The sequence below is a fragment of the Streptopelia decaocto genome (assembly GCF_964273445.1).
Source record: "Streptopelia decaocto genome assembly, chromosome: 5".
NCBI lineage: Eukaryota > Metazoa > Chordata > Aves > Columbiformes > Columbidae > Streptopelia > Streptopelia decaocto.
In genome coordinates, this window is record NC_138659.1 from 20153211 (window position 1) to 20170310 (window position 17100).

Genomic DNA, 17100 nt, shown 5'->3' on the forward strand with positions numbered 1-17100 from the left:
CACAATCTGAAATAGGTCTGTGCTAATAAGCTTTAAGGAAACTTAAATTCCACATTTTAATATCAGAAATCCACTTAATTATAGGTAATCTCAGGCTCTGCATGTCACCTGTATTAGCATTTATATTCCTCATTGTGTCTGCGATATGATTTTCTGTTTATTGTCATGAACATCCTTCTAATATATACCTGCAATCTCACGTAGGCCATGGGTGGCAAGCAGCCAAGCTCTTAATTTGTCTTTGCCTTATCTTTAGCCCACCAAAAGAGGGTGGCAGTGTGAATAGCAAACATTCTGCGTAAAGGGCCAAGGTGACAGCCTGAACAAGCACCAGCTGCTTGTCTTCATCATCATCATCTTCACGGGACTCTTTCAGAAATGAAAACCCAGTTTGCCTGCCCATTTCTGGAGGCTGGCTGCTGGCCTGCAAAACTTGCTTCCTCAGCGGAATGAGCTTGTCCAAGAAGGCAGCGCCCTAAATTCCACTCTGTTCACCATTTGGAAGAGGCAGCCAGGTAGAATTTATTTCTCTCAGGAATTTTTCTTTTGCTGATTGTTTTCCATACTAGGCTATTATGTTAGTAAAATATTTACAGCCATTATGATGAAAATTGCCAGGAAACAGGAAATGAATTCACACAGTCTTGCTACCTTTTAATTTTATTTATTTATTTTTGCGAGGGCTTTGAAACACTGCTGTGGTTTTGGCTTGCCTCTCTATTCTTGCTATCCTTTTCTGTCACACTCAGTAATTGGCCTAATAAAAGGCAGAAACAAGAATTTATTACACCTTGGGCAATACTTGAAACAAACTTTATTTGCTGGAGCAGCACTTTTTATCTACTTGCTGCTGTATATTTTGACATTCCTTCTAAATATTAAATTTAACTTTATTAAAAGTTAAATCTTGGCACTTTTTTTTTTGTGATTGCTGCTGTTTTTGCAGTTTCTAAGGCAGACTAGTACATATATAAACATATCATTTTAATGAAGCTTTTGGAGAAACAATATAAGCTGTGGCTATATTTGCTTCATTGCTGCCAGAATCTACAAAAATGGTATGAATTAAAGACTAGCTTCTGTAATACTGGGTAAATTAGTCCTGGAATAATTTCTGTGATGAATTGAGAGAACAAAGATGAGAATTATTCAACTCTTCATGCCTTTTCCAAGCTTGGGATTTGATGAGATCTTCCTCAAACAAATGATGCCTTTTACATTTAAAATAATTTGCAAAAATAATGATGGTAGTAAAAATAAAACCAGGTTAGATTGTCATGATGTAATTTCCACTGTTGAATCTGTTTTTCTTCCACATAGCAGGTGGTTAAATGATCAAATTTATGTTTGTTTTCTAAAAAGGCCTTAAGAAATAGCAATACATCTTCCTGGAACTGTTTATGCAGGAATTTTTATTCTTTGAAATCTTCCAGTGTTAAAGCAACAAGAAAACATTTAGAATGTCCTTTGGTGGAATATTATTACACTCATTATATATGTAAACTGATATTCTTTGATGCCAGCACGTTGCCCATACAGAGAAATCTCTGCACAATTAAATGGAACGAAAAATAAAAGGACTAAATAAAAAGTAATATTTTTCTCTTATCTGATTAGAATTAAATACATTAACAAATTGTCTGGTAACACAAATAGGCAATAATACAAAAAATCTACATTGTACATTATTTCAAGAAAAATAACTTCATTTGAATACAAAAGGATAAATACACTTTTTTCCTATAGTCACTCTTGTACAGTAGGTGAACACAGCATCTCCCTGATGCAGTGCTGCTAAGGTATACAAGGATATGACTGGCTTGAGTGGTACTCAGGGGGCTGTTACACATGTGCATCACTAACATCAGACAAAGAAACCTTTCAACCAACAAGGGTTACAGAGCAACGTTCACTAAAGCACAGGTTGGAAAGGATTTGGGGATTGAAGCAGGCCAATATGGCAGCTTTTACAAGATTTCCTTATACCCACAATGCACTGACAGCAAAGAATGCCTTTTTTTGGTCGGTCCACACGCTGGGCGGAGGTACAGCGCCGCACCGTATAGGAGTAGCAAACGTCTTTTAAATTCTCTTCCCATCCTGGGGGCTGTCAAAGCCGGTTCAGTCGTATGCAAGCTTTGCAGCCAGCAGTGGTTTGACAGAATAGGCAGATGCCAACTTGTCTGGAGTCAGAGGTGAACAGTCTTGACTCAGACCCCCATCCGTAACTGATTAATATGGCTTAGTTCAGTTCGGCCCTCTGATTTTGTATGTGGTTATTTTTTTCTCTTTTTGCCTTTTTAAATTTCAGTAGCAAACGCTTGGATTCTGTTTTGTTTTCATGTGGCACCTTCGTTTGCAGCAGTCTGATTGTGATGCCATCATCCATAACAGAGTCTAGCACGGACAGAGCCCCGTTGCTCCCAGCAGAGCAGTCAGCAGCAGTAGAGGCCCCTGTGATATTGCTCCCTGGCCAGAGTTTTGGCCACAGCCTCCTGGATCCCTTTCACACTTCAACTTCTCGCACAAAATGCCCGTGTAAGCTGGAGGGCACTGGCACCGCACGTTGTTGATGCATGTTCCTCCGTTCTGGCAATGCAGTAGTTCGTTGTCACATACATTTGCTGCAAGATAGCAGGGAAGGGAGGGAAAGAAAAGCAGAATAAATATAAATTCATCTACAGGAGAAACTTGATGCTAAAACCAGAATTTAAACACTACCTCCCCCTTCTTCCTGAGACATGGGAACAGGAGATGCAATTTTTTTAAACACTTCAAGTCTGAATTTTTTATTTTATTTGATATTGGCTCATCCTTTTTAATTTTAAGATGTGTTCTTGAAGAACCATATCATTCATTTCAGACCACTGACTATGAGAATATTAATGAATTAATATTAGTAATGATTAATAATGAAATAATATGAATATTTATTTCTGCCTTGTACCAGTGTCTGCATACCTGTGTCTACTGGAACTGTAGTTGGTTGTGGTGTTATGTGAAAGGGACAACATATCTACAGCTTTTGGAAAGCATGAATAGTGGTTAAAAATGCAACATGGCTTTGCTGAAGCAAAAAGATCTGTATGAGGAGGCAGGGTTTTATAATCAAGAACTGCATATATTAATGATCTGAAAAAATTATGCAAAAAAGGGCAAGCACAGGCAGGAAGTTCAGCATGCTATTCAATGGGGATTATATGGTATATATGTATGAAAATAAAAGATAATGTTGTTGTTTCCATTACAGATCAAATATTCTTAATTAGATTTGCTGCTTTGGTACAAGGGTAACTGACATCTTAAAACTATCTTAGATATTGTAGTCTGATATAATAATTTTGGAAATCAGATTTGACGAAAGAGTTAAGAGAAAGTAAGACGGGCAAAGTTTTTAGAACTGCATAATGTTGTCATATTTGAAAACCTGGCGACTTTACTTTGTATTACTTAATATCAATTGAAATACTTCACTGGGTAAATATATAGAGAGATGAGGAACATACTACTTAAATGTGTCAATCTGTATTTTATTCCAGGTGGTATCACTAGTAGAATACGTGCTCAATTACAGCTCTCTCTTCCATAGGAGTGGTGATTTTAGTAAAGTTTTTACATGTACTATCTAGGCAGAATGTAACAGTAAAAATTTTCCCTCAGGGAACGAAGGAAAGGGTTAATAGGTCTAGAAGCAGATGCAACATTGTAAGCTGTTTATGCATACCTTAGCCTGGCAATACCTTAAATAATTAAGAACAGGGAAAATATTGTTAATTTTACTTTAAACATTGTTACTTGTTGCTAGAAGAAAGTACAGTTTCGTGAATGGTAATTTACTTATTTTTAAAAGCAACCCAAATAGTATGAGAACTAAAAGCAGTCCGGGTTCTTAAGTGATGCAATTCTACATAAATCTATACAGTTTTGTGCACCAGCAACCTTACTGGCAATCTCATCTGTCCTGACTTGCTTTCAGAAAAATAATTTTCTTACTCTAGAACAGGGGTGTCAAACTCATTTTCACCAGGAGCCACATCAGCCTCGGGGTTGCCTTCCAAGGACCGAATGTAATTTTAGGACTGTGTAAATGTAGCTACTCCCTCCTTGGAAGGCAACCACAAAGCTGATGTGGCACGGGGAAAAATTAGTTTGACACCCATGGTCTAGAAGGACTCTCTGACAACTGCTTTCTAATGTTCTGCATCCAAGTGGGTGAAATAATAATGCAGTATGTTAGAAACTCATACATGCAATTGAGAGAACAGTTGGATATTTTTTTCAGTGATTTCTTTAGCAAAGTTTTTTTACTAAGTACTACGAATTTAAGATTGTTGTCCAGTTTCTGAATCGTAATGCCAAAATTTGAATACTAAGGTACAACAAAAACCACATATTATTGACAGCCATAGGTCTATACACTATATACATTAGAGAAAAGTGTTTACATTATGTACAAGAAACAGTAAATCATCACCAAATAAATGTGATGAGATAAACAACCCAGAAAAATATACTGCCAACATGCCAAAAAAATTAACTGTATTTTAAAAGTCAATATTTGAGTTACATTTCTTATAATTGCGGATACATAGCCTTAGAGCTGACTTTATTATTCATATTGTGCATATTTAGCTGTATCAACACGCAAAATCAAAACACTTTATCTGATGGTACAGCTACTGAATCTGCTTGTTCTAGACTGCGCATTGCTGGGATGCTTCCTGCAGTTCAGGCAATGGTGACATATCTGTCCATCAATACTGACCATTGTTTGCCTTGAATAACTGGGTGGAAATAAACAGTTAATTACACACCACTTCTTAAACAACAAATGACATATTTCACTTTGTGTTTGGCCCTGAATAAGTTACCCAAATTTTTCCAAGTATTCAGTAAACCAAATTTATTTTCCAATAACTTTCCTATTTTAAAACTAATTTTGATAATTATAGCCTCTTATTTTACGAGGCCATCAGCCCAGCTTCTGATCTAGAGTTGTGCGGTGCTGGATAAGCCTGGCTGAAGTTGTGCTGTGCTATGTGCCAGCTGTTCTCCCTGACATGCTGGTGGAGGCTGCTATCAAATGCCTCTAATCATTGCTGTCTGCAACATCCTGGGTACAGTGTTAGAGATGCTACTTTTAAAATCAGCCTATTTATTTCCTCTTCATTATTCTGGCACGCTTTTAAAAGCTTGCCTGCAGAAACATTGAAGTAAAAAAGATCTTAATGGTCTCAGCAAGTTACTATGCAGCTGAAAATTCTGGAATTGCTAAACTTCTGTTGTCACAGCTTTCCTCTCTTTATTTTAATTCTTGTATCTCCTTCTCTTGCACACACACACGTACACGCATACATGTGTCATGTAGGTAGCAATTGTGGTGATTTGGAACTTAAATGAAGTTAAATTCTGAAAATTTTCTGAAACTCCATTATTTATTTTTTGCCAATTTTGTTTTAATTTTATTCTGACCAACTCTAATACCATTTCCAGCTTCCCGAAAGCATGGTCAGGATTACTTTAAAAACTTTAATATTAACTAATTATGTTTACTCAGTTTAGGAATTGGATTAGTTATAGCTTATGAGTATAGCACATCAGCAGCATAAAGAAAAGTACTTTCACTGGAGCACTTTCACCAGAATTTAAAACAAAATTTATGCCTTAAACAAAAGTAGTCGGCATGCTGCCAAGACAAAAGCAAGGCAAGTATATTGATTGTTGTTATGAAAATTAACAATGTTTCTAATATTACCACAGAATTTGGCTAGGATACATGTTCTAACACAATTAAGAAGTGGAGAAGGCAATGACCCAGGAGCTGCTGGGCAGTGCAGGAAGATCCAGGATCTTGCAGACCCCTTGCTCTGTAACCCAAGGAGAGCTGGTGCGGGGGTGCAGGCAGGGCTGGGGGGCAAAGGCAGCAGAAGCAGCGAGCCGGGCAATTCAGGGCTTTCCTGCCCCTTGTACCCCTCCTGCCTGCCATGCCCTTGCCCCTTCTTATACTCCAAGCAGTGCAATGTTGCCTGCACTGCTGAGAGATGTTGAACCAGCTCTGCCTCATCTTCATTATTAAAAGCAACAATAATGAAAAATTAGTTTGAATTAATCTGAAAGGCATCAGGTATCAAGTTCCGATCAAAGAACAAAACATGGAGAAGTGATGCAAGTAAAAGAACGAATTCTGTAGTAATTGTACACATCTATTAAGATTTGTGTGGCTGAGCTAGTTGTGGATTTCCTGGCAGATCTTCATTAATTAGAAGATATGACATCAAACTGATCATTTAAGAAACAAAACAGAGATATCTGATTTGCTCTGGAGAGTCTTGCAAGCCTTTTTGGGGTATATTTCTGAGCTTAGTCTCCAGGTCTGTGCCACTGTGGGAAGTTATATATTTAAAGTAAAATAAAGGAAAATTATAAATGTCATTTTCATAATTCCATTTAAAATCCAAGCTATGGTCTAAGTACGGAATCCTTGAAACACTATACAAAGGAGACAGAAAAAAGCCACATGTAAAAATGAATAGCTGTTTGAAGCTTCTCTGTCCTTGGGGCAACCCCTTACCCACCAACCAACACCCTGCAAACAATGTCCTGCAATTATTAAAAATTACTATTTTTAATTAAAATGTAAACATATTTTCCAAAGTAATCATTAATAAAATATTGAAGCTTCTTTTTTAGGATAAGACCTCTATGAATGATGATGAAAGATGCCTTCTCACAAGTCACAAAATATTCTTCATTTGTAATTCCAAAGTTGTTACATTTGGTAATGGAATATAAAAGGAAAACAAGGGGAAAATATCCAGTCTTTCAACCAGCTAAAGCAATTCAAGGGGTAAGTGATGTTCTACTGTTTCATAGAATTGATATTGGGTATTCAGTGAAGTGTATTAAGCGTAGCTTAGTTGTTTGATAAATGTCTACTTTCATCTTAAATGTTCAAATCTGAGTAATACATGAAAATTTCTGAGTCTGGCAAAATTCAACTTTAATACCTTTGCAGCTTCTTGAAAGAAAAGAGATGGACAACTGTGGCTGATTCTGCACATGCACAGGTCTTCTGGTCTGCCCGCTGCTCAGACAGAAGCACAATACGCTACTGGACTTAAACACAGCTTCTTTTATCCTACTGTCTTTCCAGAAAGCCATCCAAGAGAGGATAAAATATGTTTTGTTCCTTTCTTTGTGCTACCTTAATTTTTGTACAGCTTCCCTACAGTAGCATCTTATTCAGGGGGGTCAGTCACATGAATAAGAAAAAAAGGACAGGCTATTCACCTATAAAATAAAAGAAATGAACGTATTCAAAAGGACACTTTTGTGATCTGGGATAGGTGGTGTTGACTTCCTGAATCAAGATCTGGATTTATTATGACATTTTCATTATTATGGGAACAGCATAAAGACCATTAATGATAAAGTCACAGAAAGAAAACATTTTATTAGACATCCTTGCTTCTTTTCTTGAATTCAATAAATGTTTTGTATGACCTTTCTCATCACTGTTTTTCTTCAGCATGTTTTTTTGGTATCATTTAACAGCCTTGTCTCTCTCTCTTTCTTTTTAAAACTATCTCTTCACTTCTCTCCTCTTTGTCTCCCAGATCATGAGTATTATAGTCCCTGGACAGGTTGGTGGGTTGACAGCTCTGAATCTATTACACAACATTTTGGTCTATTCTAAAGCACTGATGCAAGCTTTGACCCTACTGCTGCAGTGAATTTTCCACACTGTTCATCAGCAGTTTGTGTGAATGGCACTACTGAAATCATGAGGATTTTGTGACCTTGGATTCCACCTGGTGTTCATAACTTTGAGAGTATGCAGGTCGAGTGGCTGAAGAAATTATTCTTGACTGGTTTTTCTCTAATGTATCTGTTTCCTTGGTACTTCTTATCTAGTAAAGAATGTGAATTCATTTATGTGGAAGTTTTCAGCACACATTCTACACATTCTAACAGAATATTCTGTCTCGGCACAGAAAGTGAGTGAAAAACCAAGCACAGTGAAACCCATATTTTCAGTAATGATGTTCATAGGTAGCTTCAATATATGCAGTGGTGGTCTATATATAGACTGTGTGAACAGCACATTGAAGGGCCATGAAAAAATGAGGAGGTTTCATCTCGCTACATAAAGAAGTTCAGCATATTGAGGCCAAGCACAAGTGATTTCTTGTCAAACACAGAATTAGTTCCTATGAATAATATAAAGATTTTGTAACTATCAGGCATTATTCTCTAAAAATGTGGTCACTTAATAAATGGTAAAAACAATTACTGAATGAAATTGCAACAAATGAGGAAGCTTGTGTGTATACCTAATAAGAATGCAGATATCTACGCATACGTATAGCAAACATGCACAAGGAAACCTCTGCAGTTGCGAAGGTATTAGTAATATTTTCCCCATAATTTGTTAAATAAACATTAATCAAATTGTGGAATGCAAAACACTTAGGTCTCATTCAAATGCAAAGGTTTAAAATTGTTTCCGGTTGTCTCAGAATATAAGTGACCACAATAAAAATATTTTGAAGTTGCCAGAGTGAACAACAACAAATTATTTCCATTATTGAAAACAATCCTAAAACCACAATATGTACTTACTGTGTGTTAAAGATCTCTGTGTGGAGCTCCGCTGACTCATAAGGTTTCACCCATATAACATAAATGTTAGGAATGAACATACAAGGGCATGGGGAAAACTTGGCGAGTAGTCAGGCTTCTGAAAGCAGCTGTCATTTCCTGTTACAAATAGTGTTGCACAGCAAATGACAAAGCAAATTTTTGTAACTTAAGTATCATATTAATTTGCATAATCAGTGGTAATAACAGACTGGGAGGTTTTGTCACTTAGATTTCTCCCCCTGCCTGTCTCCAAATTAGATCTACTGTTAGATTATTGTTAGAATTTTATTGTTACCAATTACAGTTAGTGCCAAATAGTTTTTAAATGTGTTGCTACCACAAATACACGTCAGTGTTGATCAGACTTCTTCAGTGGTTTTAAACTACAGATGCACCTGATAAGAAAAACAGCTATTGCTCTTTTAAATGAGATATTCATAATGACTTTTTTTTTTTTTTTTTTTTTTTTAAGTGATGCTAACTCAACATTTGCTGTAGTGGGATCAGGAAGACTATCTTAGAATACTGTCAAATCAAGATGAGGTAGATGTTCTGATTGCATGAAAGGAAAACTGGTTTGTGCTTGTCTACCAAGGCACATTCTGAAGTTAGGACAAAAGAAAGCAGTTTAGACAAGTACAAGCCTAAATTGTATCTTACTGTGTCAAAATGACAAACATTAATGCCAAGATCTCCAGTGCAAAGTTGAAACAATGTTGTGATTAATTATATTGCCAACAATACAAAGACAGAAACATTGACCAGGTGAGAGTAGTTTCTAAAGGCAGACATCTCCATTGTGACTTGTCTTAGCAATGCCCATTGGAGGCACAATTGAAATAACGCTTGATTTTTTAGCAAACCAGTTTTATTAATTTATCAGGGAGTAAACGAATAGGTGGCTAATGGAGGTGCTGTGTTTGCTGAAAAATTCTGGTAGAGTTTTTATGTTGTTTGCCTACATGTAATTTCTGTTCTTTCTGCACAATTCTCACTACAAAGCTAAGCCAGTTCTAACCAAATTGCAGAAAGAGTCTTCAGAGTTTCCACAAGAAGATACAGAAGCTGTTCAGAGTTTTCCCTCATGCCCAGCCACAGAACGGATGGTGATTCCTCTTTCCTGTAAATAGGTACCAATTTATCCCAGCATCCACATGGGTACGCTTAATTGATTACGCTTCACTACTGAAAGAGCAAAATCCTCTACAGAACAAATTTTATTTTAACCATGATGTATGGATACGAGAGGCAGAAAGTTACCCTACTTCATGGATTGTGCCTGTATTTTCTCAGTTTCCATCTCTATTCTTAATCTAAAATACTTGGATTTAATTAATAAAAGATAATGAGAAGAAACACATCAAATCTGTCACAGAGACAAGAGGGAGAACTGAATTTGGAATTGATCCTTGTGCATCACAGAGAAGCCATAGCAGCTTTGGCAGAAGCAACACAAGACTGTGTGTTAAAATGGCTGAAAACAAATCCAGATTTAGTTATCTAAGAATTATGGCTGAGATAATACCTTTCAATCTTCCTCAGTTTCAGGAAATGATAGATTAGCCTTTCAGTTTTCTGATTTTGATGGTTGCAATTTTATACTTCTCCAAAAGGAGGATGATTCCCAAAGTGGGGGAAAAAAATCCCCATTCTTTTTATTGCTTTACTTATAAAGGAGGACCACTGAATTGGTATGACCCTCATCACATTTTAGTATAATCTCAGGAGAGCAATAAGCTACATCTTAGCTTTAGTTACTCCAAAGGGACTATGTACTCGCATCATTCATATTCCACTTACAAAGCTCTAAGCTGCACTGCCATTATTTCTAGGTTCCTGTAGATAAATGAACATTATTACATGATCTGTCTTCTCTTTCCTTAACTAGGAAGAGAAGCAATGAATCTACAGGTTTGGGGTTTTTTTGTGTGTGGTGGTGTGGTGGTTTTTTTTTTGTCTAGTGTCAACAGCAAGGTCAGGGTTTGGATATAGCAGCCTTCAATAAAAGCTAGCTAAGCACAAAAACTCAGATACAGAAGTGGTCATCAAAAGGCCCTGTGAACAGTTGGAGGCTGAGATTTGGTTCCCTAAATATAAGTAGCTACTGCCATGAGAGGTGCCAAAGGGCATTTCAGATATTTACAGGGAGCTGGCAGGTATGTTGTAAGACCTGTGAGAGATTTTGGTATGTGGGAGTGGTGGCAGGGGGCTGCCAGGGGTGTGCCTGCCTGTCTTGGGTGGCTGTTGGGGTCCTGGCTTTGCCTGAACAGCAGCATTTTCAGTTTCATGCACGGCAACAGTATTTTCTTAAAAGTTCCCAAGAACTATCAAACAGAGCTGCAACAAGTATCGCTTTTACATGGCATGAAAAGGCAGAAAGCCTGGAGAGCAAACCAAAGCAGGAGCATGCAAAGGTCAGCAATTCAAATACGTGATTATGAATTATATAAAAGGCTGAATGTTCTGTACCCTTGGCTGCTAGGCTGCTTGACTTGCAATAACGTTTTGGACACAAAAAAACACAAATAATTTATCTTTGTTTTCAAAAATAGTAGTTCCTCTTTCTGCCATTCTTCCCAATTAATGCTACATTGAAGACTTTCGAAACTCATGAAATAGCTCCACAAACTTACTACTTTATTTGGCAGCAAAAATAGAGAAGATGATCACAACTGAAAATAGTTCCTAATGATTTGGGGGATTAGAGTTATTCTAATTTTTTTTTTTTTTTTTTGGGGGGGGGGTTGGGGGAGAAAGGGAGAGAGTGAGAGAATGTGCTGGTGGCTTTTATTAATAATGACATTAATTCCACAGTAGTACTAATCTGAGGAAAATGTTTGATATATTGCTATTCCTCAAAACATCTGCATGGCCCCGGATCCTGAACTTCTTTTTAGACCCCACTTAAAATTATTGCAGAGAGCTGCTGGGTGAAAATGTCAAGATTAAATTGTGATCTTATGTTGTTTAATGACAGTATTTTAAAAACTTTGTCTCCTAATTTTTTGCTCCCTAAATACAGGGTGTTTCAAAAAGATGGACTCAGTTTGAAAACACTCTTTCTTTGAAACTGGGTCTGTCATTTTGAAACACCCCGCAGAAGATGCATTTGTGTGTGTACTCTCTGGCAATTTGAGTAAAAGTGTTCATTATGTGTTTGATAAAGAAGAGGAGGATGATGAGTTATTTAAAGTTTTTACTGTGCAACGCAGTGTAGTTGTTGTAGCTTAATAACACATGTCCTGGCTTTGGCTTTACAAAAGAGCTAAATTTTTAATAGTCAGTTTAGTATCACTCAGATGGAGCAAGGTTGGTTCTGCAGATTTTATTTCACAATACTAGCTGTGTATAGCAAACATTGTGTAGAAAAATTCTTTGAATTCAAAGTAATAATTTTGCATTGTAATGGCTAGTTTTAAAGCAGACTTAGTTGTATTTCTTTCTTTTTCACACAAGGATTGTTACATTCATGTCAAGTTAAATTTTGAACACTGCTATTCTAAAGTTGTGATCTAAAATAATTTGAACATTGCAAACTTTCTTCTTGCTACTTTGTCTTAAAGGCAATTGCATGGGGCATTTTGAAAAAATAGTAACAAAGTCTACTAGAAATATATGTTATGATCAACTTCCACACTACATCAAATGGCATTTATAATGGAAACATCAGGAATCTTTAACTACACTATCAAATATCAAAGATATTAAAATGGAATGGTTGTGTAACTAAAAAAAGGGAGTGTGACTTATAATCATTTATGTTATAGGGGCCACAAGTAAAGGTAAAGCCAAGTTTATATTAATCTGTGATTATATGTTCCTCTTGAGTGCATTTTTCAAAGCAGAGATTTAAGGTACCACAATAATCCTCTACTATAGGAGACCAAAACACCAATGTGCAAACTAACGGTGTAGAATCTCTCAGATGAACATTCAGAGTTTGTGTGAACGTTAATTGCAATGGTAAAGGTAAAAGGTAAAGATAAAATGTTTATATAGTTCTTACAAAACATATGAAATGTGAGGTGGGTTTGCTGTTGTTGTTAAAGCAACAACGCTGGGAATCAGGAGATCATTCTGAATCTGCAGTGACTTGTTTTGAATGTGGTTGAAATGCTTCAGAGTGCTTTTGTTGCGCTAGCTCTGGAATGGGGATAAAAACGCTGCCCTGTAGGTCTCTCAAAGCTCTTCAGAGTAAGAATTGTTATTGCCAGTGAACAATTGAGAAGTTGATGCCAAGGAAAGTCAAATGATTTACCTACACTAACAAAAGAAGGGAACAAATCCAGGTCTTGTGAATTGCAGTTCTATTTACTAGATTCCGCTGAACAGCAGAGTTGATTACTGTTTCCAAGGGAGTTTGGAGACTCTCAGCTAGAAGACGACTTATAAACTATGAAGTTTAAAAAAGGAATATGCAGTCTTGTCCACTTAAATGTCATGTGCAATTGCATAAGATGTCTAAATATTCTGCCAGTTAGAAATATCTATGTCGTGTATGTACCTCCTTCTAATCTTGCAAGTCAGAACTTTAGCAGCTTTACCATGTTCCCAATATACAAATATAAAGATTTTCAAATGGTTTTTTATTCCCTTTGCTTTAGCTTGGCCTTTAAAATTATCATCTGTTATTGTCTATTTTTAATTATTACAGTAAAATTAAAAAATGGCACTTAACAGGCAGATTCTTGTATCATAATTCCTTCCTGAGATATGCTAGATACTAATATGCTCTCCTGTAAGTGGGGTTTTAATTGGTGTAATGCTTTACTTTCCTACTCTTTTAATCAGAATATCAATAAGATGATTCAAACAGCTGGCATGTAGCACTCAGCAAAAATGGGAACTAATAAATTAATGTATCAAATAATCAAAGGTATTAGCTGCTTCATGATAGTTTTCATCAACAGTATTTAATGCTACACACAGACTTGCTCTAGGTATCATTGTGCATTTATCTTCATGACAGAGCAGTCACTAGATGGGAAAAGAGATACAACAGACACTCACTTTCCAACACAGTCCTGTGCGGGCGCAGTAGTTTTTCTGCAATGTGCTACACAGATGTAACAATGTGGTAGACTTAGCCAATGTTGTGGCTGAAAAGAGTATTGGTGTGTGGGTTTTTTTTTTAAACTGACTTACAATATTATTCAGCAAAAATATCCAAAAGATGCTCGCACCAAAAGATAAAATAACTGTTTATCTAACTACATTGCCTCTTAACAAAATTTCAGAGGCTCTGATTATTTGTCTTTTCAAAAGCAACACTTTGATAAGTATGCTGTTAGTATTTGTAATTCAATGTTACACACTGACCAATACAAATGAAGACTGCATACAGGCAACCTACATATTTTTCACAATATTATTATGCAGGCTACTACCACTAAGTTATTGCAATAGTAACAGGATTGCACTAATCTCACTTAATCAACTCTACAGTTTTGCCATAATACAATGTAGAAAGCACCTCAATAACAACAGACCTGGTTTAGACTCAGAAAGAGAGCACTCAACTTTTGCTTGTTTGGGTTAATGTCTGAAAAGTTCTTTCTACACCTGTATGACCTAAAGATGATACCTCTAAATATGGATGTTATTGCTTACTATCACACAATGTTTAGATAATTCAGGATATTGAAAAGTACAGAGTTAAAAGACTCTCATGAGTAAGAACTATTTCCCTCTGTGCTTTATATCTTGCATTACTTCTGACGTGCTGATTAACATATTTCTGTTAATCAATCCTGATGCACAAAGGTGTTAAAATTTAATTATTAGTGAAGACTGAAATAACCTGATATCCACAAGGAAAAGATAACTGCAAAATATTATTTCACTTCAAAGTACTTGCTTTATTTTATTTAAAATATTTTCCCCAATTTTTAGATTTTCAAGCTGTGCCGGAATTGAAAAATAACAAAGATATCTATATTAAACTAAACAAAATAAAATCCTTTATAATCAATGTGTTATATATTTGTAAAAATACGTTGTAAACCTCATGATGAAAAGAGGTAATTGTGCTACTCAAAAAGTCTTCCATTCACACTTAAGACTGAAAAGCCAAGGCCTTGGTCATTTTCGTAGGCTCCTGAGAAGCTGTGGACGTAACAATGTTACAAACTCATATACTCACCTTTGGTCTAGAGAAGGAAGGGTCACACAAGAAATGCTCAATTTTTATGAAAATGCACTTTTATAATATCTTATATTCTTTTAATACATAATGCCTTTGTAGAACTCTCAGAGAAAATTGAAACGGATTTCTGCTAAATAGAATTTGGATGAAGCTCAATTTCCTGACAAATTTACCTCTTTGGGTCCAGTCCTGTCCCCTGTCACCCCCCCTTGTGTAACCTGAACCCCCCAACTCCTTTCACATGCTTGTCCTTCTCTTTCAGCAGCCATGGCAATGGGAATCTGACTTCTCTGATCACAGCTCCTCCAGAACTGTGTGTATTCATTTACATTCCCTCCTACAGTGGGAGCCAGTGTTTGCTGTGTGCCTGTGTAGAGTGATGGCTTATGGGTGACATGATATTGGAGGACAAGAAAAGGCTGTCATTCCAGGTAGGGCGGCTTTTTGTAGGATTGGTCTGTGTCTGGACCCTTGTTGGGTCAATCACTGAGGCTTAAACATCAAGCCTCCTCCTACTCCATGAAGCCCCATGGCAAGCACAGCTAACCAGCTCTGGGTCAACCTCAGCACAAATGTGACATCTTCCACAGGAGAAACTCCAGTGTGATTTCTGCTCAGGTTTGAACCACAGGCCCAGTGAAGTGAGCGCATGAGAGGAGTGTGAAATGCAAAGCTTCGATGCTGCCTGCGTGAGACAGCATTTCTCAAGTGGTAACATGGCAGGTCTGAGTGGGATGATGGTTTTCTGAAGACTGCAAGAAAGCCACAGAATTGAGTAGCTGTTAGGCTACAAGAGAAAGATGCGTGCTAAAGGGAAGTGGTGGGAACTGGAACAGACGGGTTTGGGCCAAAGCCAGGATGGGTGGGAGGAGGTGAGGGAGGTACTCAACAGATCTTGGCTGGCTCAATGTTTTGTATTTGCAAAACAGTTAAGGTCTTCTAATGGTGCAGAGCAGCGTGGGCTGCAGCATCATCACTAAGTTGTCATATTGCCACTGAATAAAAGAGAAGATATAACTGGAGTACACTTCTCTAAGCACCTTTTCAGTTGTGTTTTAAATCAGTAATAGTTTTGCATGAACTAGCAAAGCTCTTGGGTCATTGCAGAAAAATTATAGCCGTGTATAGCTTTATTTTGATAGGTGGTGTAAATCTTGGCCCAGTTTTTCAAACCTGTGCAGAAGTTATGCTGTGTACGTGCAGCCTTTCATGTTTCTCCCCAGTTGTGTACAAAACGACATGGTTGCATATGTAATTTGAAGCGTTTCAAAACATCTGGCTCAATTTTTGAGCCATTTGTGTTGCAATGCACTATTGTAATCTGTCTGTAAAGCTACGTGGAATAAGACACTTTTTCTGAGAACTGAAGCCTCCTTGCAGAGAGCTGCACTTCGCTGCACTTCTCAATGTAATGAGGCTGATTTACAGATGCTATGTTTGCCCTCAAATGAATTTCCTTGCACTAATGGCTTCAGTTTAAATCTCATTGTGGGATTCTCCTGTTCTTGAAATCAGTGGGAAGTAAGCCAGATTTTTGAACCTTGTGAGAGTAACTTGTTCTTTTTGGATGCTAGTCAGAGCTTATTGCCTCACTATCAAAATGCAGCTTCAGCTCTTTAAAGAAAGAGCTACATGTGGTGAAACTCTTTACTCTCCTTGGAAATGAAATTCTAAACTCTTCAAAGTAAGAGTCCTATTTCAAGGATCTTCTGGCTTAAAAGGGAAGTTCATTTCCCATTTAAAGTATGTATAACATTCAGAGCTCAGTGATGCAGCATCTCATTAACAGAACACCCTGTGGATTTGTCTCCTGTGGACAGCTATTTCTATGCTGTGGACAGTGGAGGCGTTTGTCCCTCCTGCCCCTCAGTGTATATGGGGACTGGTTAGTGTCTGTGGGTAACAAAGTTGGTAGTTCTTTTTCTTGTAGCCCTTGTGTATCCCTGACCTATAACTGCTTTGTGCTATTCCTTAAGGCTCACATAAATAACTATTTAAGGGAGAATTCTTCTTCCAAGGATGTTATGGCTGAACTCCTTATAACCTTGCAGTTTGAAGTGCAAGAAAAGATTCTTGAGTCCATTGGAAAAGCCTTCAAATTTAAGCAGGAAACAGAGCAAGAACAGGGGCTAGCACACAGGTGTCATAGAAAAATCAAGGTGTCTTTGTGTTCGGCTGTTCACAGATGCTCAGTATACAGCTCAGCCACTTTCTCCATGAGCTGGAGCAGAATTTGGTTTATTCATAGACAGATTTCATTATGCTCTATTCTTTGCACATCTGGAAAATACAGACATATATGAAAACCTGTG

The 17100-nt window shown here is 37.1% G+C and overlaps 1 protein-coding gene across 6 annotated transcripts in view; it reads right to left on the reverse strand.

Moving 5' to 3' along the window:
• Positions 1–1407: 1407 nt before the first annotated feature.
• The window catches only part of NTNG1 (netrin G1), a gene marked incomplete at its 5' end in the record, with an annotated part of 155018 nt that continues 139325 nt past the window's right edge, over positions 1408–17100 (reverse strand). For all 6 annotated transcript variants that reach the window (XM_082053814.1, XM_082053811.1, XM_082053809.1 and 3 more), the window contains one exon: positions 1408–2624. In XM_082053814.1, the coding sequence (XP_081909940.1) occupies positions 2398–2624 (227 nt within the window). In that variant the 3' untranslated portion in view covers positions 1408–2397. The remainder of the gene's footprint in view (positions 2625–17100) is intronic.